Here is a 27317-nt window from a genome sequence, read left to right as displayed (position 1 = left end):
TAAACAAATAAATGTTCACAACTGGGAAAGGGAAGAACAGTAGCAGTAAGTAGCTGGAAGTGTGGCTTGATGTACCCGTCTAGGAGGAGAAAGTACCCAGGCAGGCACAGGTGAGCGCAGAAGCCCTGGAGGGGACCGCCAGGATGTGACCCACGTAGGGGACGTGAGGCGTTGGGAGACCTGGACCCAGAAATGTCAGAAGCACAGAAAGGTCAACAGAGGCACTAACAAGCCTTGGACGTGGGGCTTGGCCTCTGCTAAAATGGGGAGCGGAGAGGCGGATAAATGAGCTGGGCGGGGCGGGGCGGGGCGGGGGGGGGGGGGGACATTAACTCTTTTATCAACTCCAGTGTCCTTCCCCAAGAAACCAGAGTCCTGCAGAAATGAACTCTTTAAAAAATTAAATTTATTGAGAGGAACTGTGGACTAGAACACAGTTCTAAGAGGTAATACAGATTGATTTCCCCAACGGCAACAAGCTCGCAGGACTACACAGTATCACAACCCGGATACCAGTTCCCACCAGCGCAAGGTCCGGGACCGCCCCGGCACAGCCGCAGGGCCTCGTGTGACCTTTCCTAGGCACAGCCGCCCGCCCCCCAGCTACCTTGTGACGCCAACATAACTAGCCCAGGTTATCCCAGGGCCGGGTGCCTGGACAGCCAACGGGGAGCCTGCGACGACGCCCGGCTCCCGCGCCGAGGAGCAGCCTGCCGGAAGTCCCCCGCGGCGGCCCCGCCCCTTCCGCCCCGGCCGACCCGCTTCCGCCAGCGACCGAGGAAAGCCGGAAGTGAGCAGCAGCCCTCCCCTCCCGCGGCCCCCGCGGCCAAAATGGCCGACCTCCACCGCCAGCTGCAGGAGTACCTGGCCCAGGGGAAAGCCGGCGGCGTGGCGGCCGCGGAGCCGCTGCTCGCGGCAGAAAAGGCCGAGGGGCCCGCGGCAGGGGGCGGGCCGGCGGGGGCGTGGCTGGGCCGTGCTGGCCTGCGCTGGGCGTGGAGCCCCGCGGAGCCATCGGGAGTGGCAGGGCCGGCGTGCTGGCCCGGCGTGACGCGCGCGCAGCGCCTGGCGGCGAGCGGCGTGTGCCTGCTGCTGGCCGCGCTGTGCTTCGGCCTGGCCGCGCTCTACGCGCCCGCGCTGCTGCTGCGCGCCCGCAAGTTCGCGCTGCTCTGGTCGCTGGGCTCGGCGCTGGCGCTGGCGGGCGGCACGCTGCTGCGGGGCGGCGCGGCGTGCGGGCGGCTGCTGCGCGGCGAGGAGTCGCCGTCGCGGCCCGCGCTGCTCTACGCGGCCGCGCTGGGGGCCACGCTGTACGCGGCGCTCGGGCTGCGCAGCACGGTGCTCACGGCGCTGGGCGCCTGCGTGCAGGTGGCCGCGCTGCTGGCGGCGCTGTGCGGCCTGCTGCCCTGGGGCGCCGGCCCCGCTCTGCGTCTGGCGCTCGGCCGCCTGGGCCCGGCCGCGGGCCTCGCCAAGGCGCTGCCGGTGTGAGGAGCCGGGCCCGCGCGGTGGAGCAGGACGCGCCTGGGGGACGACGCGGGACCCACCCGAGGACCGCGGCCGCCGGCGTCCAGAGCGCGCTGGGTCCGGCCGGTCCCCGCGTCGGAGCGGCAGTGCTCACCCTGGGACTTGCGCGTTGCGGCCGCCGCCCGGGTCCGCGAGCCCCTCCACGCGCGGCGGCAGGCGACGCGGTCGACGGGCGCTCCCCGTGCACCCAGCGGTCCGCTGCGCTCGTGCTTCAGACCGCGCGGTAAAGAACGGCTCCTCGGTTCGAACTGGCTGCCTTGGGACTCTGCACGACAGCCCGGCGGCCCGCGGTGGTGGCCCAGCCGCAGTGCGCTCCCGGACGTTTCTCCTCGTTCAGCGCGTGGGTTCTTAAGGGTATCGAAGGAGACACTAGATGTAGCCACCGGGTATGATCGAGGTGCTTCAGTCGACATGCTTTACCTCGGTTTTTCCTTTCTTTTAGTGAAACTGTAAATACGGTGCCTTTCAGAGGTGAAGGAAGACTGGTTCTGTCCTAGACCGTGGAGACGATGGACCAGCGGGGAATGTCTCCCGGGAAGCGCGACGTTTCAGTGCTGAGCCCCCGGGCTGGACGGGCCAGGGCCGCCTGCACGACCAGAGCTCCACAGCCAGAGTTCCGAACTGGACAAAATCCACGGATTTTCGCAGGGCCCAATTAGCATTCCTCGTTTTAGTACTTGCTTTTTCAAGTATGATTTACATTTTGTAGGCTGATTCTAATGCTCTTCATACCTGTCTCATTTCCTTCTAGGCTCCCCATTTACTCCCCTCATGTATTGCCGGAAAGAAAACTACATGTTCCGGCGGTAGCGATGTAACTTAGAGAGTAGACGTATTTAGAATTTTCAAATTCTGTGTCAATGGTTCTCAGTTCACACCAGAATTACTTGAAGAGCCAAACCTCACATCGATTCTGTCAATATGCAGCAGAGCCGGGAACCAGGCATCAGTATTGAGAGCTGTCCAGATGATTCTGTGTTTAGGTTGAAAACCTAAAAGTTGAGAACTGTTGCCTGAATGGGTGTGTCGGCCACAATAGAGGTTGCCTCCTTGTTCAACCTCAGTATTTATAGTCCTAGATCCTGATCTGTGTCCTAAGCCCTGCTCCAGCTTCATGGGGCCCCCACCCCAGTAAACAGGGTTACCTACCTCAAGAGGAACCAACAGGGTGTTTGTAGTAAAAGCAAATGCGCTGTTTTCAGAGTGACTTATTTTTGTAACTGGAAAAACTTGGGCCATTGACTGCTCCTTCTGTCCCCCATTAAATCTCTATTCTAGTCCTCAATTTCTCTAGAATTTGCACAACTGAAGATTTTAGTGTTTACTACATTTTTATGTTGATGCAGTTGTATTTTTTAAATTGTTCTCCCAACATTTTCTCAAAAATTCAAACACTGAAAATCTAGCATTGGTAAAATTCAAAGCACAATATCTTGTATGTATTTTGGTAGTGATGTTTTAAAATATCCTAAGTATTTAATAAATTACAGTGTAGAGATTTCAGTTTTTTCTAAAGAAATTCTTTCTCAAAATGTGACTTGGCTATATGCTTGCTGAGGTACTGTTTTTTTTTTTTTTCTTTTTTTTTAAGTTGAAGCCTAAAATGTTAAGATGATAAGGGTCTTAATTACATGAACCTCAAAGGAGTCTAATCGAATGGGTTTGGTCCCTCGATCCTATTTTACCTTATCAGAATTGATTACAACTTCTTTTTAAGCTGTGCCAGTGGAAATAAATAAATAAGTAAATTTTAAAAAAGCAGTGCCAGTGGAGGGCAAATAAAGAATAATCCACAAATCTGAAGCATTCTTGAGCCTCCTAATCATGTGTTTATACGGACATGCTGATGTTTTAAATTTCAAAACAAAGTGAAAATTATTCACTTGTAAACTCTGTTTTAACACCCTAAAAAACAGCGTATGGTTGACATTTTCTCACTCTGCAGAAATGACTTAGCTTTTACCATGTTTTTCATTGAGAAAGAACCAATTAAGACGTTTTTATATGCTGCCCAGCTATGCCAGTATCACCTATTTAAGCAACTGTAAGATTTCCGGCACCACTAACTTTACCAGGTAGACTTGTCTCCAGTGCTAAACTTAAGCTGGCAAAGTAGTAAGATACTAAGGTAGCCACAGGAATATCCTTTGATTAAAGCTTTCTTATAAAAACAAAGGGGTTAGAGAAAATACGGGGTTATCAAATTGGACATTTAGCTTCCAATCCCAACTGGGCCAAATGATACATGTATATAAAACTAAAGGAACCTCTTGTGGATTTAAGCTAAAACTATCCTCTGCCTTAACCACTGATGTACGAGAAAGTTTTGCAGAATTGTTTTAAGAGATACTTGGTCCATTCTCAATTTTTGACATGATGTAATCAGATACATGTGATTAATTTCTGGTTGAAGTCAGGTTCCTCTCATCAGAAACAAGGAAGTTAAGTCTAAGGTGTGATTAGCAGGAGATTCACCCAAGGGAGAACCCCTACTTGGACAGCCAGAAGATTTTCTTCTTCAGAGTATAATTTTCTACGTGCCATAGCAGGTGGTAACTAAGGCTTTGAATCTACTTTAAACTGTGTTATAAAGTATCTGTCACTCTAGTACAAAAAATAAGTGTGACAGAATGGGTAAATGAGAATTTAAGACCAAAAGTTAATGTCGATGGCTCAGAGGTACTCATCAAGCATGCTGTTACAAATAGAAGCAATAATTGTACACCCCTCAAGCAGACTGGATGCAATGGAAACGAAGAGTTTCCTTAAGGAAAGCACTTCACAACTAGTTTTCTGTTAATTCTTGCATAAATCACATTCTGTATTCATACAAAAACTTAATGTTTTTTTCTCTGACAAACTGTACATATAGAAACAGATTTCCAATTGGACATGAACTTAAATTTGTGGAGGTGCTCCATGTCTTGTGACACTTAAAAAAAAAAAAGATTCCAGCTTTTATCTTCACAAAACAATGGGAGTTAGGGCAGTGAGGGTGGACAGGACAGAACAAGGCCAGCTACTTTGGGCAGCCAGCAGCAGTCTCTTCATCTTGAAGACCTCATTAGGGACTCCTGGGATTCAGCTTCCCCAGAAGTTGAGGGCTATGTGGTGCGGGCTTCCTTTGTCTTGGTAAGTCCACAAGAAGTTCTTAAATACTGTCCGGAGAGGCCTCAGAGTCATCAGCTTCTACCGACCCCTCCCACCACCCCTTGAAGCTCCTCGCCTCGGTGGGCCAGAGTTCATGGTACTCCCTCTACCCCAGTTACTGCCACTCCGGCCCCCTCTGGAAGGAGTACCGCTGCCTGGAGGGCCCCCAAAAGGTTCATCTCTGTGGTAGCCGTCATGGTGATCCCCATCCAAGGAACTGGAACGCCCGGATTTTGGCACTCTCTGGGAAGGCCCTGGGCCCCCTCGGCCTGAAATGAATCAAAATGATTTCACAGGTTACTTTTTCTTTTTTCTATCAGGTACTGTTAATCAGTAACTCCCGGCACAAACTCTTAGTGATGACAATGGATCACTCTGGGTCTTTTTCTTTTATTATTAAGGGACACCTGGGAGGCTCAGCAGTTCAGTGCCTGCCTTCAGCCCAGGGCATGATCCTGGAGTCCTAGGACTGAGTCCCACATCAGGCTCCCTGTATGGAGCCTGCTTCTCCCTCTGCCTATGTCTCTGCCTCTCTCTGTGTCTCTCATGAATAAGTAAATGAAATATTTTTTGTTTTGTTTTAAAGATTTTATTTATTCACGAGAGAAAGCCAGGTGCCCCGTATATTAGAATTCTGACTTCTAAAATTATTTTCTCATGAGCTGACAGGATTTGGCCATATCTTCCATAATACACTATCAGAAGATGACTGACGATTTTATTTTACCTTAACTTTCTGAGTGGAATTTGAATCTAGGTAAAACAAGGAGATTAGGAAAGCTAGCCAAAGGAAAAGTGTTGTCTGCTTTTCCTACAAAGCACACAGCCCAGGCCCACCTGAAGGTGCCTGGGCAGAGAAGATGTCAGCTAGGATGTCATTTCCACACCAGCCATGTGGCCTTGGCTAGGGACCTTACGCAGGTGTCCTAAGTGCCCATACAGACCAACAACAAAATGTGCTAAGGTAGGGAGATCTGGTGACATGAGGTAATTTCTGAGGATTCTGCTTTGAGAAGAACCAAACCACTATCAAAAACAAAAAGCAAAACTTGGTAAATAAGAGACTATAAACATGACACAGGTTAACTAGGCTGGCTTCCTAGGAGCCTCCAAACTCTACCACACAGGCCATGGCCCAGCCTAACCTGAGACCACATGGTGGCTACTGCTCCTGGCTAAAAGTTAGTGCTACCTCTAAAATAAAGATCCAGGAGCACCCGGGTGGCTCAGTCAATTGAGCGTCTGCTTTCGGCTCAGGTCGTGATCTCTAGGTCCTGGGATGGAGCCCCATGTGGGGCTCCCTGCTCAGTGGAGGATCTGCTTCCTCAGCCCCTACCCACTGCTCATGCTCACTTTCTTGGTGTCTCTCTCTCAAATAACTTTTTTTTTAAATAAAAAAATCAAGATCTAAAGTTTCAAGTTGTAGAAATAATCTACTATGCCCCTGAAAACAACCCCTTCCAGACCATATTTCTCAAAGTCTTTGCAACTCTGGGCATTAGCAGTTCCTTCCAGACCCAATAAAATAAAACATAGGACCTGGGAAGACAATTCTTCCTGCCACTGGAGACACTTGGGAGGAGGCTAAGAGCAGTCAGCGGTGGAGAGCATGTTTGCCAATGAGAGCTAGAGTCTCTTCCCTGCTCTGGGGCACCTTGACAAACAGCTGGAGTGGAACACTTGAATGAATCGGGGAATGGGATTCTTGGAAGCACCTGGAGGGGGCTTATGCAGAGGCTGAGCTTGCAATCACCCGAGTACGGAGTTTGACTGGCTGTAAACCCAAACAAGCTGTAACTATACTTGGAAACATGTGCCTTTGCACAGCCTAACTCGAGGTATCCTGTCAGGAACAGATGGAACAGGAACACAGGGATGGGGCTGTCCTGGCGATGAGGCCTCCTGTGGTCCCCATAGCCTTCTTGGCAGAACTGTGGCATCCACAGCTCCTGGAACTGTATCACTGGCCTCCACTTACCTTTGCCTCCTCGATCCTCAGAAGGACCCCCTGGGGCTTCCAATTCTCTGTGCTCTGAGGTCCCTGGCCCATCATGCCAGGGACGCTTTCGTGGTGGCAAGGATGCCATGTCCATGCCCTGGAGAGAAGAGGAACGTTCTCTACTAGCTGGGGAATGACCATCATGAGGGGGATGATCAGGGCGAGGAGCATCACGGAAATGTTCATGACCTGGCCCTGAAATAACAAAACACAGGTACAAGGCTAAGAATCTGACAATCTCATATTAAAGTATAGTGTGACCAAAAGCAGATGGAAATTACCCTGCTAACAAGTAGCACTTTGGGGCGCCTGGGTGGCTCAACTGGTTGAGCATCCAACTCTTGGTTTTTGGCTCAGGTCATGAGCTCAGCATTGTGAGACTGAGCCCAGCACAGGGTTCTGCACTCAGTGCAGACTGGGATTCTCCCTCTCCCTCTGCCCCTCCTGCTTGTACTCTCTCTAAAATAAATAAAATAAATCTTTTAAAAAATAATAGGGGTGCCTGGGTGTCTCAGTCGGTTAAGCTTGTGACTTTGGCTCAGGTCATTGTCTCAGGGTCCTGGGATTGGGCTCCATGTGGGGCTGAGTGCAGGCTCAGCGGGGAGTCTGCTTCTCCCTCTGCCTCTCCGCCTGCTTGTGCTCTTTCTCATATTAATAAAAGCTTAAAAAATAATAATGAAAATAAATAAAAAGAATAAGTAGCAACTTGAGAACCAATATTCATTTATGCACGAAACATGTAAATACCCACTGAAGGCCAGGTGTAAGTCACATCATGAGCAAATGAAAAAGTTCAAGATTAGAAATCAACATACCTCTTAAAATAAGAAACAGGTAAGGTCCAGGAAAAGTGGTTCTCAGACTTTTTAGTATCAGGATGTCTTTTTTTTTTTTTTAAAGACTTATTTATTTATTTGTTTGTTTGTTTATTTATTTATTTATTTATCTATCTATCTATCAATCATAGACACACAGAGAGAGAGAGAGAGGCAGAGACACAGGCAGAGGGAGAAGCAGGCTCCGTGCTGGGAGCCCGATGCGGGACTCGATCCTGAGACTCCAGGATCGCGCCCTGGGCCAAAGGCAGGCGCCAAACTGCTGAGCCACCCAGGGATCCCCCAGGATGTCTTTATACTCTTAAAAATTATTGAGATTTAACTTATGAGACATATCTAATAATATTTGCCATATTAGCAATTAAAACTGAGAAAACTTTAATTCATTTAACTATATTTTCCAAAAACAAAACAATTTAGTTAAAAAAGTGGTACTGTTTTCTATTTAGGCAAATCCCTCTGACGTCTGGCTCAACAAAAGAAAGCTGGGACTCTCCCAGCTATTTCTGTATTCAATCTACTGCAATAAACGGCTGCTGACTGAAGGATCTGAAGATCCAGCGTCCCACGGAGATGTCTGAAAACAGAGGACCTGGTGCACCCCACCCCCCAATGCTGCTAAGAGGTCCTTGGACCACACTCCATGAGTTGCTGGGTTCAACTCCCCAGAAGCCCCAGCGGCTGTCCTTCCTTACCTGGCTCTCTATTTCCATCCCAGGAATCTGGTTTCCGTCCTCCTTCAAAGCGAGGGAACTCATCAGGAGTGGGAAGTAAACCTTTCCTTCCTCCTACACAAGGGAACAACATACATAACACTATACTTACAGACTGTTTCAGGTATATCTCCAACAACTTAACTCTCCACTGTGTCCTTGCAAGACCCAATGTCCTCAGCACACACCTCGTGGAGTACCCCGACCTCGACCTCTGAGATCTCTTCCTCGGGCTGCTTCATCAGAAGGATCAAAATTCTCCTCTGGACCAAAGTCTTCAGGACCAGGAAAGCCATCCCTTCCTCGTGGAGGGGCACGGCCCTCATGTCTTGGTGGTACTCCTCTCCTAAAGCTGTTGGGGGGAAAAAACAGCAAAATATCCATCTAATGGGATACCTCACAGCTCTGAGTTCATGTTTCAAAGAAGATAATGATATAAGAAGACATGATATTAATGTAAAATGGGAGGAAAAAATAAAATTATGTATTTTTTTAAGTATACATTTTATAATCCCATTATTACAGGCAAAAACAGGCAGGAAGGAAAATGTAGGGTTGTGGTCATTTTCTCCTAAAGCTTTTAGGAATAACAACAGCAGTGAATAAGTTTTAAGTGCTGATAATCATGCCTAGTGCTTTACATGTATTTTTTCATTTTATCCTCACCACCACCACATCATTAACTCCATTCTACCCATGAGTACACTGAGGCACAGAGAGGTGAAGTCATTTATTTTAGGACACACAGTAAGTGTTGGGATTTGAATTCAGCCAGTCTTGACTCCAGCCCAGGCTCTTTACCACTACCTCCCAAATATTTTTCATTACCATTTACATTTTTATAATGAACATTTATTACTTATATAATCAGAAAAAGTAGAATACAGATTCATCCCTGCCAACTGTACCAGACTCAATTTGGGAGCACCTGCTCTCCCATCTGTCCAGGCAATAGCCTCTATGCAAGGCTGGCCATGAACTTCACCCATATCCCCACTCCACAGCTGACTGCTGTACAGGCAGGCATGTGGTTTATGGGGAAGCTCCTCACTGGCAGCCTGGAGCCCTGGCTGGTGGACAAATTCACTGTCTATCAGGATTCTGGACTGGAGGCTGAGTTGGCCATTAGAGGAGGGAGCACCCGAACTGAAGGATGCCTGTGGGGAAGCAGCAAAGGGGCCTCCAAGCAGGAAAGGAGCATCAGCACAGAGAGAAAGGCCTTGGGATCAAAGAAACTATCAGAGGAGCAAGGACCTGGAGCCAGTCTGCATAAGTGGCTGGGCCTTCCACTTTTTCTTAAGTTTCCATTCAGTTACCTTTTATTCCAAAAAGAGTTTCACTTTGCAACATTTCAAACTTAGAGCAAAGTTGAAAGAACAGCACAATAAACATCTATGCGTCCTTCACCTAGTTCTTTTTGTTTAATCAGTTCTTAAGATACTACTCCATGTGCTTATCATCTTTCTCCATCTATTTAATAAATCCACTTTCTGAACCACCATTTCAAAATCAGCTACCAACATGAACCTGATCCATAATTCCCCAGTATGTTTCTTCTAAGAGCAAGGATTTTATCCTACCTAACACTATTATTATTATCATCACTCAAATAATGTGATATTATTTAATATAATCCAATTCAAAATTTCTCTAATTGTCCTCAAAATATCCTTTACAGTTGTTTTTAAATATAGATTTCAATCCTGATCACATACTGTTCTTAGTGGCCACGTCTCTGTGGTCTGTTTTCTCTTTCATGACCCCAATGTTTTTGAAGGGTCCACCCAGGTATTTTATAGACCACAATCTGAATTTATCTGATGAATTTCCTGATGATTGGACTCAGGTTAACCTTTCTGGCAAAACTGTTTATACCTTCTCACAGATGCCAGCTGATCACCCTGTTTATGATGTAAAAGTGGTATAGTGACCAAATCCCACTGTTGCAAAGGTACACTTTCTTTCATTTGCAATTAAGTAATCTGTGGGTGATATTTTGGCACAGTGAGAATATTCTATTTCCCCAAAATCTTACAACCAGTGGTTTTAGTATCCACTGATGGTCCTGGCCTGAATCAGTTAGGACACTGACTGCTTATAAAACAAGTGACTTCCTAATTCTATCCCTCGCCCTCCTCCTAATTGATTACTCGGTATTTTATTGTAAAAAGAGCTTTCCCTTTCCCACTCCACCACTCCAGCTGTCATCTTAATAACTTTCTTGGTCCTGAGGTACCTAGATGACTCATGCTCCTAGAAGCAAGGAGTGTGTGCCCAGGACACTGGCTGAAATAACCACCTAAGGTAAGGGTGGAATTGGCTGAAAGGAGAGGAGCAGCGCAGGAAGAGTACAGCAGAGGGCGCTGTGTCCCTGGGGCAGATTTGGGGTGAATCCCCGCAAACACCAACAGGACTCCTTTGTCAAGGCATCCATTACATGACCGCCCTAGTTATGAAAGGACAGAGACAATCTAATGTGCCCTCATTAGAAAGTGGCTCCTATTAGAGACTAAAATGCCTGGGTCCCCCACTAAACTCGTATGTTGAAGCCCTAATCCCCAGTCGGATAGTATATGGAGTTAGGCCTTTGAGGAATAATTAAGGTTGGAGTAGGCCATGGGGCACCTGGGTGCCTCGGTCAGCTGAGCATCTGCCTTTGGCTCAGGTCATGATAACAGAGTCTTGGGATCAAGTCCCGCATCAGGAGCCTGCTTCTCCCTCTCCTTCTGCCCTTATTGTGTGTGCATGCATATACTCACTCTCTCTCAAATAAATAAATAAAATCTTAAAAAAAAAAAAAAAGAGGAGGTCATGAAGGTGAGGGGGAACCTTGTGATGGGATTAGTACCCTGATAAAAAGAGACTTTCCACCACACCAGGACACAGGGAGAAGGTGGGCAGGCTAGCTGTCTACAAGCCAAGTCTCACCAAAAACCCGCCCTGCTGGACCATGAGCCATGACTTCAAGCCTCCAGAACTTTGAGAAAATATTCATGTTGTTTAAGCTTCCTGGTCCATGGTATCTTGTTACGGCAGCCCAAAATGCCTAGTACATCTCGATGAACTGGCCCTTCTCAAATATCTCTTTCCATCTAACAGACTCATCTATTCACCAGTTACTGAGCACCTACACTGTCTCCCCACTGTTGCTCTGGGTCCTGGGGATAAAGAGGTAAAGAAACAAAGCCCCTGCCCTGGTGAAGCTGTCATATGCCTGGCAGATACAGGTAACAAGGAAATAAACACATCACTTTAAAGTCAAGCAGTGCCAAGTGCTATGAAGAAATAGGAAGCAGGCTCAAGGAACTGGGCTAACAGGAGGAGGGATCTAACTGGAGTGAGCCATAAATGTCTGGGAGACTGTGTTCTGGGCAGAGAAAACAGCAAGCACAACAGGAGCAGGAGCATGTTTGGCATATCTGAAGAACAACAGAAAGCTGTCAACAGCACAAGAGTCTGGACTGTGAGTCTGTCACTGACAAATGAAATACAATAAAACTGAGGCATAGTAAAATCTGAAACTGCACAAGATTGAAAGGTTCAAGAAACTGATGGAAGTTACACTGATGCGAAAGCCAATGGAAATGAAGCTCTTGCAGGCTAATATAAAGCCATTTCAAAGAGTGAATCCTTGGATCCCATTGAGAGAGGCCCTTAAGAAAACTAGGAGCCCTTAAATTTTTTTTAAAAACTCCCTTCTGAAAGCTGCTTTCCAGAACCCCTTGATTTCACTGCCCTGGGCTACATTATCAGCCATTCTTTTCTAACACATCCCATGAGGATGGGGGGAATGCCGACCCTGGACTCAATCCCCCACTGGCGACAGTCGAGAGAAATGTGACAGGAAAAGCTGTGGTGGTGACGGCACGAGTGCCACACAGCACAGGCACTGCAGTCAGCCAGCCAGGCCTGAAACCGCTCTGAAACCTCCTCCTGTCCGAGAGTCAACTGCTCTGATCCTCAGCATTGCTCCTCCTCTGTGAACTACTGACAAGAACACAGGTCTCACAATTCACTGGCACACAGAAATAATCATCACCAACACTGATGATTCTCAGTTTCCTCTGAGATTCGCTAATGCTTGTTTTTTCTTATTTCTTCAATGCCTTTTCTACACCCAGCAAGGTGAGTATTCGAGCCTGACCTTGACCTAGCTGAACAGCAATAATTTTCCATTTGATTTGACTGTTAAGATCTTTAGGCAATTACACAAAAACTATCTCACAACTCTTTTATTCTCAATCTAGATATGTGTCGTATTACATCATTCTAACCAAGAGAATCTGGCAACTTCTAATCAGGTCCCAGAAACTTCATACCATACTGATCCTCACATCTCTTTTAAAAGGACCAAAAAATAAGCAAAAATAAAAAGATTTCTAAATTGTAAAGATAAAAAAGAAGCACAAAAAGGTAAAAATGCATAATAACTTGCTTAAAGTCTAAATGCAACACCTAGAGAATGGTAGAACTAGTAATATAGCACCCTCTGCCTAAGCAAAAGAGGAAAGAGACTTTTGTAGAACAGGTAAACAGGTCCAGGGAAGAACTAGACCCACAGAGCATCTGTCCCACCTTTCTTCTCTGCGCCCTCGAAAACGTGGGTCCTCAGGATCTCGGGGGAATCGTTCATCTCCAGGTCTGCGGCCTTCCCAAGCCCCTGGAGGGCCCCGGGCTGCTCCTCGGCCATCCCCGTCGTTGAATTCCCTGTGATCAGGTGGAAACGGAGGCCCAGGGCCCCCACGCCTCCACTTCTCTTCTTGTGGTAAAGGTCCTCCTCGCCCCTCAAATTCACGTAATCGGTGGCCAAAGCGCTTGTCCGGGTGGAAGTCATCTGGTCTGCTGAAGTCATCAGGGAAGTCGGGGTGAGGGCCACGCCTATCAGGGGGACCCCTGCAGTCCTGGCTGCCCCGGAAAGGCCCCCTCTCAGGCCCATGCTCAGGACCGCTGCTCTGCTCATGCCGCCTCTCTGACATGGGGCCCATGTGATGGTTTGGAGGGCCGCGCGAGTCACCTAAAGGAAACAAAGCTGATTTTTACCTTGTCTTCTAGGAATCCTGCCATCACAGGTCTGATTTTCTGCATCTTAAAGTCTCAGAATGCATTCTTGTATTTAGAATGTTTTTCGTCCTTAGTTTATAAAATACTTAGGAAACAAATCCCTAGTGCATCATCTAATGGAAGAACACAGGTTTGGGGGTGCAGATTTCAACCTTATCACTCACTAGCTAAGCACCTCCACCTGGGGCAAATTGCTAATCTCATTTGAGATTATTCACTGCTATGAGGATTAATTCAGAAAACATGCGACAGTCTCACAGGCATAAGAATGAGCATCCCTTCCCTATCCCCATTCTCTCAGTGACTCAGTGACTTCATTAGGCCTGCTCCACCACACCCAGGAAGGAGACGACAGAGAAAATTCACGCTGCCAGGCAAGAAAGCCAAGCACAGGGAATTCACCTCTGCATCTGAAAAGGACTGCAAAGCCCATCACAGGGCACTGCAGCTACATCGCCGCCATCCCTGATGTGGCCCCTTTAGCCTCTAGTTCATTTAACTTGATTAGTTAACTCACACTTTCTTTTTTTTTTTTAAGACCAGGAATACTTTATTCAAACCCATCAGAGACATGGACAGCTTGGGTCTGTAACAAAGCACACTTCAATTCTTAACAAAATCCTCTCTAAGGCACATGGAACCACGGGCCTCTCTAATAACTGCCTGGTCACCAAACAGCCTTGTTTGTACTTCAGTTTTGGAATCATATGAACATATTTTCTGCCCCTTTGCATGAATGAATGATGTATATCCCTCACCTATAATAATTATCACCATTCTTTGCACACAGTGTTTAGAAACCCACTAAAGATTTTTTGAAAATATTTTAACATATGTATGTAAATATATTCAAAGTCCAGAATAAAAACAGAAACAGGCCAATTAAACTTGCGATGGTTAATTTAGCTTACTTCTTAACCTTGAAGTGATTTGTTCTCCTGTTACTATACCGCCATTGGCATAGTATCTACGGGAAATGTGTACCTATTTTGTGTCAACATACAATCCAAATCAAGCATTTTTTTAAAAGTAGGTAGCAGAGGGACCCTCTTGCTCTAAACAACTACAATTTTAAGATGAACTTCCTCTACCTGTCCCACTCATGCCTTTCCCTCCTTCTCCCTGGCAGTAAAGACAAACTTCCTCCCGTCAAGTCACAGCCAGCCAGGATTCTTTCCCTCCCCATGCCCTTCCTCTTCCCTTTCAGTTCCTGTCTTTGGGCCATTTGAATCCCATTCAATGTATATAAAAAAAAAGTTGGAAATGTCAGTATAAAAAGACACCATTAGGAGAGTTCTCTCTTCTCTTAAGCTCTTCCTATGCCTTCTGCCTCCTGGTCCTTCCCCTCATTAAACCAGTCCTCTCCATGTTGAGGAAAGCACCTTCTAAGCTTTGTTCAGTCAGTTTGCAAATATCCCAGGTCCCTTTTCTTCTGGTAAAGAGGGCCCCTCACTTCTTAGTGGGTTCCTGATAGCTTCTTCTCTGACTTTATGTAGCTTGAACTTGGTGTGATCTCAGACACAGCAAACTTTGATCTGAGGAAGCTGAACACATTCCATTTGGACTTACCTATGAATAATAATCCTCCCATTACCTCTATCTGTTTAAAAGTACCCTGGCTCCTCCAAGGAAAGAAACCCACCACTACAAATTAGAAGGGATGTGGCCACCGGTGATGGGGCGGCGGCGTTGGTTAATCCAGTAGGGGATGGCAGGGCCACTTTCTCGGCTCTCCCTTCTCCCTTTGGTCCCTGGGAGGAGAAAGAGAGGAGGAAGAGAGAGAGAGGGGTAAAGAGAAAAGGGGAAGAGCAAGGAGGAGAGGGAAATAGGTGGAGACAGACACAAGGTAGGGGAGAGGAAGAGAGGCAGGCTCTCAGTTTGTTGATAGCTGTACCTTGTGGGTAACAGACTCTTCTTAGGGTCCCCAAATTCCAAAGATGGGTTCTTGATTTCTTTTTCCCTGTGGGCCACCACTTCCATGCAATGAGACTATAATAAAGATTCTCCTAATTCCTTTATTGCTCCCTTTCCTAGGATGTCCTGCTTCTCCCAAAGTCCTAGGGCTGCAAAATACTAATGAGGACTTTTCTTCATCTGATAAAACGAGGGCAAAAAATGTAACATGTGCCACAGAGAGCTGTGGGCTCAGCTGATAAAAAATTAAAAAGGAGTGAAGTTTGAAGTGCAACCTCCACGATACCCCTAGTTCTCTGGCTTGTGTCCTCCCTGTGACAGTGCACTGACTTGAACATCTCTGTCTCCGACCTTCCCTCTTTCCACACTACTCAGTCCTGCTCTCACTGACTCTGGCCAGCAGCCTATCACCTGCTCACTCCTGCTCCATCCCTTCCCCTATGACAGCAGAACACCTCAGTATGACAGGGGGCTACCTCTGCACTTTCAACTCCTGGGATTAACTCGGCTTCCAAACAGTCTCACATCTAAATACTGACAATTCTCATCTCTGCTTTCCAGAATATCAAGAACCTGATACATCACTGCATTGCTTTCTTCTTATCAAATCATGTGGAACAATATAACCAGCTAAAGAATTCAATACATGGCACAACTGGGGAGGGGGGATATTAAAAACACTATCAAAATCTCTAAATTCTTTAGCTCATCAAAAAATGTAAGTGGAAGCAGTTCAGCTTTCCAGGATGCAAATGACATGCCCTTGCACTCAGTGAGCACAGGACCACTGCCATTCCCAAGGCGTGGACGGAGCTGGCCCGCTGCCGCGCAGGGCCTGCTACTAGGGTTGTCCCAGCAGTTCCACTGCCAGCTTCTGGTAGCGAAGAGCTTAGTTACTCAGAGCAGCATTTTTGACTAATTAAAGCAAGTCTATGAAAACAATGTTAAGACAAAGCCTTTACCTGAAATGACTGTCCTCCTATTTTTCCTATAGGGTTCAAATGACCACTCTATCAATTACTTACCAATAATCTATTTATTTTAAGATTTACCCAGAGGTGGTAGAATACAATCTCTTATTCAGCCGAGCAGATATTTACCTTTGTTCGGGCCAGGTCCTTGTCCAGGGTTAAGAGGGGGGATGCGACCTTGTGCTCCCTGCTGCCCTAGGCCTGGTATCAGGGGTGGGGGGCCTGCGTTCTGTCCTTCCTGAAAAGATGTTTTTAAAGCGGGGGTGTGAAATCATAGGCTTGTGCTTTATGAATAGCAATTTTATCATCACGTGACAAGATAAGAAACACTAGGTTGCCCCCAAAGCCTCCAGCAGTAAATACACAGCTAGTGACATTATAGCAAAATTGTCCTTAAATTAAGGGAAGGAGAATACTTCTCTTACCATAATAAAAGGAAACACTTATATTTTAAACCTGATAGGTTTTATTTAAAGCTAGATCTTTACCTGTGATGCCAAGTAAGAACCTCAATGGAAAGTCAGAAATTGTAACATAACACTCTGCACAAAGGAGGAACTTCTGGCAAATGTAAAGATCTGGAAATCTGCCAGGCCAGGTAAACTCTGCTTTCACACTCAGGACTCTTTTCCAGCTACAGAAAACAACTACTCCTCTCAAGAGGCTAGAGCTGGGTTTGAAGAGGCAGAAGAATATGAAAGAAGTTCGTCAGGAGACGTTCACACTGGCTTTCTCCTATCACCTCCCTCTTCTCTACCTCATTTCCTCATCCTCAGCATCCTACTGCACATTCCCCGTTGAGTCGCCTGGGATCCTTTGGTCCCTGCAGAGACAAAGCTGCTCCTCTGATCCTCTTGGTCTCCATGCTCTGGAACCCCAGAGCTCACCCCAGTTTGTCCCTAAGATTATGGGTTTTTTTAGCAGCCATGTTTCCACACTGTCCAGTGACCTTGGATCAGGTCTCTTGACAAACAAATTAACTTCTTTACATAAAGAAATGCATTTAGTGACTGGACCTACTATGAAAATAGTACAATTTCAAAACCATCAACAGCAAAATTGCTTGCGCATCCCAAACTAGCTACCTGTCCTACCTGCCTTGATAGGACGTCTAGCATTGTAGCTACACATAACTATTATACTCAATACCAGTAATTTCTGTCCTCCTTTGTTTCCTATCCCTTTCACCCAAGGACTGCTCTTGTCAAAATCTTTCACGTTATTACTTTAACACCAGAAAGCAATTCCACTAAATTAAACCAACTGAAACAACTGGTTTAAATAACTGGCCTCATGGGGATGCCTGGGTGGCTAAGTGGTTGAGCGTCTGCCTTCAGCTCAGGTTGTGAACCGAGGTCTGGGGATTGAGTCCCACATCGGGCTGCCTGTGAGAAGCCTGCTTCTCTATGTCTCTCATGAATAAATAAAATGTTCAAAAAAATAATAATTGGCCTCATCAAAGTGAAGAAAGATTTCAGCACATAAAAAAATATGAGCAAAGATTTTCATCAGGCAACTCTTGAGATCTGAAATGTCTATATCATACCTTCATACTCATTCTATAGGTCAACTAAATCTTTAGAACCATTATTCTTTTCACGTATAAAATATTTTATTACTTAATAAAAACTCTTACCGAATTGTCCCAGAAACCCAGGCCTACCCTCTTGAATCTGACAAGTTTTTAATTTCAGTCATAATGTGGTAGCTAAAGTTCATCACTGTTTTTGTCCTCCCAAATGAAAGCTGTTAATTCATTACCACAGGGTTAGGGAACTGATAGTGTAAACACACAAATGCTCTATGTATTAATAAAATATACAATACTGTACATTTTAGGGCAGTTTGGGGCAACAAACCTAGATTTATTGCACTCATCCTAAATTCTAAAAAGTGCCCAACAGATTCTGAGAATAAACTCAACTATTCTTCACTGCTGTGATACTCATAAGTCCTAGATGATCTATGGAAGAGTAACAGAACCTACTTGTTCAGCTAGTTATTTTAATTCAGTAAAACCTATGATCATCTTCACAGGACAGATTCTTGCAGGTGTTTGAAAAAGCAAAACAGACTAGTTTTTTCATGGGCAGCATCTGTAAACACATCCTCTCCAGATGGATCGAGTGCCCCTCAGTGAAGCAGTCAACATTAGCTCATTCACTTTTGGTCTACAACTGACTTCAGTGATACAAACCCAGGGGTTCAGGCCTAAGTAATACTGCCAGGACTATGAAACTGAGGAAAACAGAAACCACAGAGCCAAAGAGTGGTAAATCCACACAAGCTCATGCAGTCCTTCCCCACAAAACCTGAGCCCTCCTCACACCACTTCTCAAGCACAAGCCCAGCAAAGGAGTACTACAATTTGGCTGACAAAAACAGAATCCTCAAAAAAAGGGCCAAGACAATTTCTACAGAATGAATCCTCCCAGTAAATAAATATACATGTGAGTGGAAAACAACTTGAACAGCATTTTGCCCAAAGGGTCACCATTTGAGAATGCACAATTCTGGACTCAGAGGGCTCTAAAAGCATTCACTGAGATGAAAATGGTGAGATCAGAGTTTACTGCACGCTTGTGAGTTAAATACTCCATACTATCTTAAAGAGTAAAGCCAGCAGGCAGATCAGCCCATGAAACACCAGGCTACAAAATAAACAGCCCAGAAAGGGGGGACCTGACAAACTCATGGCCACTCCTGCTTTTTCCCCAAGGCCACCGCTCTTTCAGAGTGCGGGGACAATTGGGAACAATATTCAACTGAGAGCTGATCTTTTCTGGAGTAACTTCTATTAAAAAAATTCGTATTACAATATATTTCATGGTCTGATTTATTCTCATTTCCTTCAGCCATGATGCTATTCTCAAGCCAGCATCACTACTTGAGAGACACTGTGACTGCTTCCCACAGCATTTGGAAGTGCCACCTCTGTGCAGAGCGTGTTTTCCCAATGTGTAATGCCTAGAAGTTAGAAATAAATAATACCTGATTGAAGGGGGCCCGGGGCCCATCACCTAGCAGAGCTGTTTTCTGCTGCTGGAATGGTATTGGCCCTTGAGATGGATGTGGCCCTCTTGCCGGGTTCTGCTGTCCCTGAGGTCCAGGGGGCCCTTGCATGCCACCCTGGGGTGGAGGCCCCAAAGAGCCCTGGGGCGGCCCCTGCTGACCTTGTGAGCCTGGAGGCCCTCGCAATTCCTGGGGGGGGCCCAGCATGGACCCTTGGGCTGGAGGCCCTTGCATGCCTCGCATCTCCTGAGGGCCTCGCATCTCCTGAGGGCCATGTCCCAGCAGTCCACTTGGTGGGTGAGGTCCTCTCATCTCTTGAGGCGGATGGCCCATCATCATCCCTTGGGGAGCAGGACCCTGATTTTCTCGGGGGCCTGGAGGACCCTGCATTCCTCTTGGATTCAATCCCATCAGAGGTCCCTGAGACACAGGACCTTGGATCCCTTGAGACCCTGGCCCACCTTGTATCCCATGAGGATGAGGAGGTCCTTGCATTCCTCTGGGACCAGGTGGTCCCTGCATACCTTGAGTACCAGGAGGCCCCTGAGGGCCCAAGTGACCCTGGGGACCAGGTGGGCCTTGAGGGCCTATGTGACCTTGTGGGCCAGGTGGACCCTGAGGACCCATATGACCTTGAGGACCAGAACTACCCTGTGGTCCAGGTGGTCCTTGAGGTCCCAAAGGGCCATGAGGTCCAGGATGCCTCTGCATTCCTTGGGGCCCATGCATGTCCTGAGGCCTTGGCAACCCCTGGGGTGGGCCCTGGGGCCCTTGTGGTCCCATGAATCCTTGTGGCCCCCCACCCCCCTGATGCAGTGGAGGACCTTGTGGTCCCATTTGTCCCTGGGGTCCAGGGGGTCTAAACTGTCCCTGTGGACCCGGAGGCCCCATCTGAGCCATGTTCATTGGCATCTGCTGAGATGGATGGGGCTGCTGAAAACCTTGAGGAATCTGAGACATTGGACCTTGTCCTGGAAAGGGCTGGGGTCCAAGGAGAGGGGTGCCAGATGAAGGAGGAGGCTGAATCTGCTCAGCCTGTTTCTGTGCAAGTCTTTCAATTTTAAGTTGCTGGAAAGAAAGGAAAAAAAGCACACTGATAAATACACCAGAGCCCTTGAAGTTGACAATACTGCTATCACTGACTTTTTTGAGGGAGCCTCAATACGAATATAAGGCATCAACCTCTCAACACTCCAGTTAACTAGAATCCATGTAACATTCAGATATTCTAAGAGCACACAAGCTTCCAGACTCACTCTAGACTCCCTCTTTTTAAATACTGGGAAACAGCAGCCAGATTATTTATATTCATCTTATTATATTCAATAACTTACTTTATCATTCTTGGGAACTGTCAAAGGTTCAAAAAAAAAAAAAAAGCAAACCACCTGTTCTAGAGCAGACAGAAAAAGAAAAATTATTTTATTTGTGGATAAGACTATGTTGGCTTTACCTTTTCTATTAAAAAATGTATATTTAGGGGTGCCAGAGTGGCTCAGCTGGTTAAATGTCAGACTTCTGATTTCGACTCAGATAATGATCTCAGGATTGTGGGATCAAGTCCCACAATGAGCTCTGCACTCAGCGCGGAGTCCACTCAAGATTTTCTATCTTCCTCTCCTTCTGCCTTTCCCCCTGTACACACTCACACTCTCTCTCTCAAATAAATAAATCTTCTTAAAAAATGTATATTTAACTTACGTCTACTCACTGCTTGACTGATCTGGTTTTAAAAGTCTAAGAAACAGAATTCTTTCACACCGGACACTACTATGTCATTGTATGTCAATTATACTTCAAAATTAGAAAAACAGAAAAAAAGAGTAGTGTTCATCAGACCCACCTGAGAATCCCTTCCCTTCTCCCTAAGAGCATATCAATAACAAAATGTTAACACTACTTTCTTAGATCATCTTAAACCCCCCTAAAGAGTGTTACACACCTCCAGAAGCTGTGGGTTAGTATATTGTAATGTGGCCATTTCTTGTTCAATTTCTGCTTGTGTTTTCTTCTTCTCTTCCAATTTAATGTCCTCTTTTCTGTCATTCAGTACCTCATTTGGGGCAGGAATTGGAACTTTATTTTGCATCCAAGCCTTGGGAAAGAAGAGAATATTAAAATATACCCTAAGTGTGTATATTTTAATGAGAGAACGAGAAAAATATTCTGTCATGTCGCTGACCATTCCAACCTGCCGAATACAAGTTGGCTCACCTGGTGTACTGCCTTTATTTCTAATGCTCCTTCTTAGCAACAAGAATGGAGTCAGGCAAGCATAATATCAGGTAGAAACTACTAACTTGATAAAAACTGTAAGCCCTTACGTGTTATTAAGAATGAAAAGCCTGCCCACCCCCTTCAAAAGGGCACATGCATTTAGTGTTGAGTGAACAAATAAAGCAGAAGACAGACAAACAAAGTAGAGGAGAGTCAACATACTCTCTCTGCTCCATGCTTCTCTCTTCTCCTTCCTTTGATAGCTTGGACAATAAGAAGTAGGTGAGAATAAAAGAGCTACAAGAGTCATGACAAACTCAGAACTAGATGCAGAGCAGCAGATGGGAACTTTGTCTTAGAGTACTCCAAAGAAGTCTGTAGTACAGAAATACCTTCCACACATGAACTGATGCAAAACTCACTGGGCAGAACCTCCCAGTGCATAGACTAGGCTGCTGCTACTCACTCACCTGCTGGAACTGAGCAGGAATAGGTTTGGCATAAGGAACTTTCTTCTGAGGAACTTTTTTCTGATCCTTTTGCATCACCTCTTCCATTCCCCAGTCTAAACCTGGAATTGTCATTTCAATTTCATTTGACTCATCTTTTCCTGTAACCACAAAAAGGATCAGTTAGCCAAGGAAATGAGAGCAAAGTGGCCATTTCATCAGTGAACACATTTTTGGAAGAATAGATTTTAAAGAATATGCAGTTTACATTTTATGCAGTTTACATAAATCATTTCGGCATTTTCAAAATAATTTAGTATCATGAAGGTAAGAAATAAGTCTATAAAAATTTTATAAAAATAAAACATACTCAAAAAAATAAAATAAAATAAAATAAAATAAAAAAATAAAAAAATAAAAAAAAAATAAAACATACTCTTACCCATCTGCTCTTGTTCCATAGCTAATTTTAGTTGTTCTGGTATTCCCATTCCTGGAATTACTGCCAGGCTATTAGGTTCAAGGTCATCTATAAAGAGGAATACATCTATTGTCAACAGAGATTTTATAAACATAGAGGCCCAATAAAATGAATACTTTATAAAAATGAAACCTACTATTGGTGATTTTATCAATCAGTAAACTATAAAAGTAAAGTTAGTTTTATATTATCTTTTCCACAACTAACAATTTAATAAGAGAGTATCAGATTTCAAAGAAGAATAAATGTGTAAGAGTCTCACCATATTCTACTCCATCTTCAGACATTCCAGGCAACAGATTGAGATTATATCGATCTCGCATTTTATCACCTGGTCGATTTCGGGTCCAGAATTTGCTATTGAAATAAAAGTGATTAGAGGGGTTAAGGGTAGAGGACAGTTTCAGTGTATTTCTGGGCACTTAAGAGTACCAAGCAATCCACTGGTAAACATAATAAAGTTTTACAATGCCTTTCTTCTAAAAATTTAAAATGTCAAAAGATTTATTTTTAAAGATTTATTTATTTATTCATGAGACACACAGAAAGGCAGAGATGCAGGCAGAGAGAGAAGAGGCTCCCTGCAGGGAGCCTCATGTGGGACTCGATCCCAGGACCTTGGGATCATGACCTGAGCCAAAGGCAGATGTTCAACCACTGAGCCACCCAAGTGCCCCTCAAAAGATTTTTTTATAAGAATTTGAATAACAAAGTCTTACTCAATACTTATCTTCTTCTTCTTATTGCATACTTATTTACAAGCCACTACAAAAATGTTCCTAAGAAGTTGGACTACAAATTAATACATTTATCTATCAATAAAATAAATATAAATCTTCATTTTCTGCTGCTCCATGAACACAGTAATTCCTTATTATTTTTTATATAAAGCTTACCTAGTATGGTCATTTGAACCTGAGCAGAGTATATGTCCAAGAGGATGCCAAGCCAGACTCCAGATCATTCCTTCATGGGCCATCTCCATCCCACCCACTTCTTTCTCTACCCTGTAATATCACCACAGAAAGAAGTCTTTTCACAAAACTTATTAAAAAAAAAGATATTTTCTTTTACTGTAACACAAAGCTACCGAAGCCTGTTTCTTTGAATCTGGTCAGTTCTACATGTTTCAGGTGTATTCGTTTGTCATCAGCAACATATTCTTTTATTGGAGGAATATTTCAGAGGGAAAAATGCTTCAGAATGAATTCACCAATAAGAAACAAGGAAATGTGCTTTACTCTCCCTTAATGACTTCCACATCCAGAAATAGAGGTGCTAAATTTTCTATTCCAAGCTGGGTTTACAGAATTGAAAACTGCAGGAAGTCTCTGATATAGGACATTTGAATACTCAGGAAAAACACAAAATGTTATGTTTTACACTTTCGGGTACTCTCTCCATAAATTATATAACTTCTTTAAAAATAAGTATTACATACCCAACATGCCAGAATAGCAAAGAGCCATCGGACCCTCCACTGGCAAAAAGTCCTTCGTGAACAGGATGCCAGGCCACAGCTGTAAAACAAAAACGTGGGGAAAGGCAAAATTATTAGGATCTCAGCACACTACAAACAGTAGTCAGAATGAGAAGCATGCCCTAGCCACTGACCTGTGGCTTCTTTCTTATGACCTCGGAAGACTTGCAGCTCTTCTTTCAGGTTTCGGATATCGAAAAGTTTACAGAGGTGGTCACGTGATGCAGTGAGCAGCCAATTGCCATTGAGGTTTAATTTCACTTCCATCACAGTGTTTTTATGGGCATGACTAGAAACAGAGTACCAAGAAAATATTTGTCAGAATACAAAACAAGTATAAATTGATACAATGGCCATTTTTCTCCAAAAGCACGTGGGTCAGGACAGCAAGAGGTCTGGACATTTATTTCTGTCTCTGATTCATTTCTTCCTATTGTACTTTTAAACTGTGGTCTTGTGATGCTACATGCTTTATTACTTCTTAATGTCCATTATCTAAGTGTAGTTTTCATTAACCAATTAAAATAGCAGAGCTTCAACTGTATAGAAAAGCTTATCCGTGAAGCAGGCACTTGAACACATAAATCAATATTTGATAAAGCTCATTAAATTTTCAAAGTTCAGTGACGCTCCTCTCATTAAGACAAAGTATTTAAAAAGGGCACAGGACAGTTTGAGGGTTAATTTGAACTAAAAACACAACAAGCCAAGGCCTGCAAAATGCACATCTCCAAGGAGCACTAGTCACAAGCTGTTCTATTTGGTTGTAGCCTCGGAGTTATGCAACAAGACAGCCTTGCTCCAACCAGCTTACTCTGGATTTGGCTCACTTTCCACTCAGAAGGACCAGGATACAGGGGTGTGGTCAAAAACATGTTAATAACATACTCAGTTAACTATGAATGTTGAAGGATAATAATAAAATAATATAAACTATAATAATATAAAATATAATAATATAAAATATAATAGAGATACTTTTAAAAAGATAAAACTTTATTATAAGTCTGCATCATAAGTAAGCACCTTAGATAAAAAATGAAAACAGATTCAAAACTGGAGAGAAAACTTCTCTACAAATAGATGTAGTGAGATGGAGAGCTGGGCTATATCTAGTAAGTAGCACATGCCTCAGCTCCACATAGTGACAAAATATAGCATGAGGAGAGACCACAACCTAGAACAGTGAGAACTACCTTCTCATCTCCCTTCCTGCCCCCACCCCAAGGGATACACAAATTAAATTTAGATACATATGGCAGAACAAAAATCATATTTAATTAATAAGACCCTAGGTACAAGTTCATCTGCTGTCTAACCTAGTTTTTCATGAATACATGGGAGGAGAGAAGGCTCAAACTTATAGAATACAGGCAGCCTTGTTCCCTTTTGTTTAGGAACCAAGATGGGGTTCCTATTACTTACAGTGTTGCAAGACTCTGCCCAGTCTTGGGATCCCAGAACTTGATTGGCTGTTGACTATCTTTACTTCCTGAAACAACTAACCCTTTTGTTGGATGCCAGTCTACACATTTCACATCTGCACCATGCCCTGTTGGAAACAAGTCAAAATAAAACCTAGTCAGTCATATATTTAAAGAAGTACTCCATTTTAATTTAAACCAGAGCAGACAAACTTACGAAATTTGAAAAGACTCTTGGATAGAGCAAGCTCTTTTGAGGCAAAGGTGCACAGGAAGCATTTCAGTTCTGCAACTAAGCTCATCTTCTTGCCTACTTCTGATAGGCCAGTCAAAGCTTTCTGGAAGCTGCACTATTCAAGCCCCATATTTAAAGCTTTTCATACCTTTTTTTTTTTTTTTTTTTGGATGATCTTAATTACTGGGCACATCAGAAAGGACAAATATCCACCATTTGTTTTGATGTGAATGCAACTGGAGGGTATTATGCTAAGTGAAATAAGTCAGTCGGAGAAGGTCAATCATCATATGGTTTCACTCATGGGGAATATAAGAAATAGGTGAAAGGCACTACAAGGAAAAGGAGGGGAACTGAGTGGGAAAAATTAGAGAGGGAGACACACCATGAGAGTTAGGAAACTCTGGGAAACAAAAAAAGGCTTTCGGAAGGGGAGGTGGGTAGGGGGTTGGGGTAACTGGGTGCTGGGCACTTGAGGAGGGCACTTGATGGGACGAGCACTGGGTGTTATACTATATGTTGGCAAATCGAACTTCAATAAAAACAAATGAAAAAAAATTAGTGGGCACAATTCTTGTCATTCACGGTAGTTTCCCCACTTTGCAGTAGTCCTTATAGATCAAAAGTCCTAAATTCAGTTTCACGTGCCAGTGCTTTCTAGATGTAGTAGTAGGAAAAGTATTCATTCCATCTTTCGGACGGAATCCATTTACTGAAATGTAAAACAAGAAAACCAATCCCTGCTTCATTCACACACATGCCAGATGATATGATGGTAAGAGCTACTCTGTTGAGTGCTTACTATATGTTAGATCATGTACTGAACACTTACAAATATCACTTCTTTAAATCCTCACAAAAGCCTGAGGCATTATCATTATAGCCATGCTGTAAGTGAAAAAGAGAAACAGAAGGACTGCAAGGGTTAAATAAGATGTCCTAGTTTCCAAAGCTAGTCAACAAGAACAGGAGCTGGACTCTGAACCTGGTCTACAGGATTCCAGAAATAGTTCTCAAAATCACTGTGCTAGAGCATGAGGTCACTTCACAAAAGGAACACATTAACTGATACTAAAAATCACAAAAGTGAAAATCGGAACTTACGGAACTGAAAGAAGTAAGATTTTTGAAAAATCAGTGCTATCCAGAAAAGGCCTCAGGAACATTTTATATAGCAAATACACTACAAAGCATGTGAAGAGTGAGGTGAAAAGTATTTGAAACAGGTCCCTCTCTAACCAGGACCAAATCAATCTTCTATGAAGTCTGAGGTGGGAAGGAGGAAGGATATGGAAGAATAGCAAGAGAGGGAAGAAGGGAAGAAGGAAGGGATGATCCTAGAGGCAATGGAAAGTGAATTTGCACCAATTCAGAAGGGGAGTGATTTGCATCTCAAATAGGCATGGACTTATCTAAAGATAAGACCCCATGTTGGGAAGTATGTAGGGAGATACCAACTGCCTGGACAACAGGTTGGAGGTGTTCCAAAGCATGAAAAACATGCATATGCTACAACCCAAGAACCTCCTGCCTCAGAATTTTTTTTTTTAATTTTTATTTATTTGTGATAGTCACAGAGAGAGAGAGAGAATGAGGCAGAGACACAGGCAGAGGGAGAAGCAGGCTCCATGCACCGGGAGCCCGACGTGGGATTCGATCCCGGGTCTCCAGGATCGCACCCTGGGCCAAAGGCAGGCGCCAAACCGCTGCGCCACCCAGGGATCCCCCTGCCTCAGAATTTATCCTAATAATGGATGTCCAAAAAGATTTGTCTAAAGAATGTTTACTGATAGCTTATTTTTAAATGCCCTTGCAAAGGAAATATATTAAAAAATATATTTCAGTATGGCATATATG

General features: G+C 44.5%; 2 protein-coding genes across 6 annotated transcripts in view; one reads left to right on the top strand and one right to left on the bottom strand.

Moving 5' to 3' along the window:
- Nucleotides 1-810: 810 nt before the first annotated feature.
- Nucleotides 811-1482, top strand: SFT2D3 (SFT2 domain containing 3). The gene has a single exon (XM_038564834.1). The coding sequence runs from the start codon at nt 832-834 to the stop codon at nt 1480-1482; it is 651 nt and encodes a 216-aa protein (XP_038420762.1). The 5' UTR covers nt 811-831.
- A 2825-nt stretch (nt 1483-4307) lies between these two features.
- The window catches only part of WDR33 (WD repeat domain 33), a 116663-nt gene continuing 93653 nt past the window's right edge, over nt 4308-27317 (bottom strand). For 3 of the 5 annotated variants that reach the window (XM_038564827.1, XM_038564826.1, XM_038564828.1), the window contains 15 exons: nt 25227-25353; nt 23936-24090; nt 23763-23841; nt 23218-23328; nt 22584-22678; nt 22283-22369; nt 21862-22001; nt 21117-21269; nt 19154-20242; nt 16292-16400; nt 12792-13230; nt 8405-8568; nt 8199-8291; nt 6647-6862; nt 4308-4937 (listed from right to left, as the gene is read on the bottom strand). In XM_038564827.1, coding sequence (XP_038420755.1) covers nt 4708-4937; nt 6647-6862; nt 8199-8291; nt 8405-8568; nt 12792-13230; nt 16292-16400; nt 19154-20242; nt 21117-21269; nt 21862-22001; nt 22283-22369; nt 22584-22678; nt 23218-23328; nt 23763-23841; nt 23936-24090; nt 25227-25353 — 3287 coding nt within the window. In that variant the 3' untranslated portion in view covers nt 4308-4707. Of the gene's footprint in view, nt 4938-6646; nt 6863-8198; nt 8292-8404; nt 8569-12791; nt 13231-14919; nt 15029-16291; nt 16401-19153; nt 20243-21116; nt 21270-21861; nt 22002-22282; nt 22370-22583; nt 22679-23217; nt 23329-23762; nt 23842-23935; nt 24091-25226; nt 25354-27317 lie in introns of those variants that run through there. The other 2 variants (XM_038564829.1, XM_038564830.1) reach the window with 2 other exon arrangements.

This window comes from Canis lupus, chromosome 19, assembly GCF_011100685.1.
Source record: "Canis lupus familiaris isolate Mischka breed German Shepherd chromosome 19, alternate assembly UU_Cfam_GSD_1.0, whole genome shotgun sequence".
NCBI lineage: Eukaryota > Metazoa > Chordata > Mammalia > Carnivora > Canidae > Canis > Canis lupus.
Note: the sequence above shows the minus strand (reverse complement) of the source record. Positions and strands in the feature narration are given on the sequence as shown.

What these genes read in the sequence shown, in the direction of transcription:
- SFT2D3 (XM_038564834.1), top strand. Translation starts at nt 832, where the DNA reads ATGGCCGACCTCCACCGCCAGCTGCAGGAGTACCTGGCCCAGGGGAAA.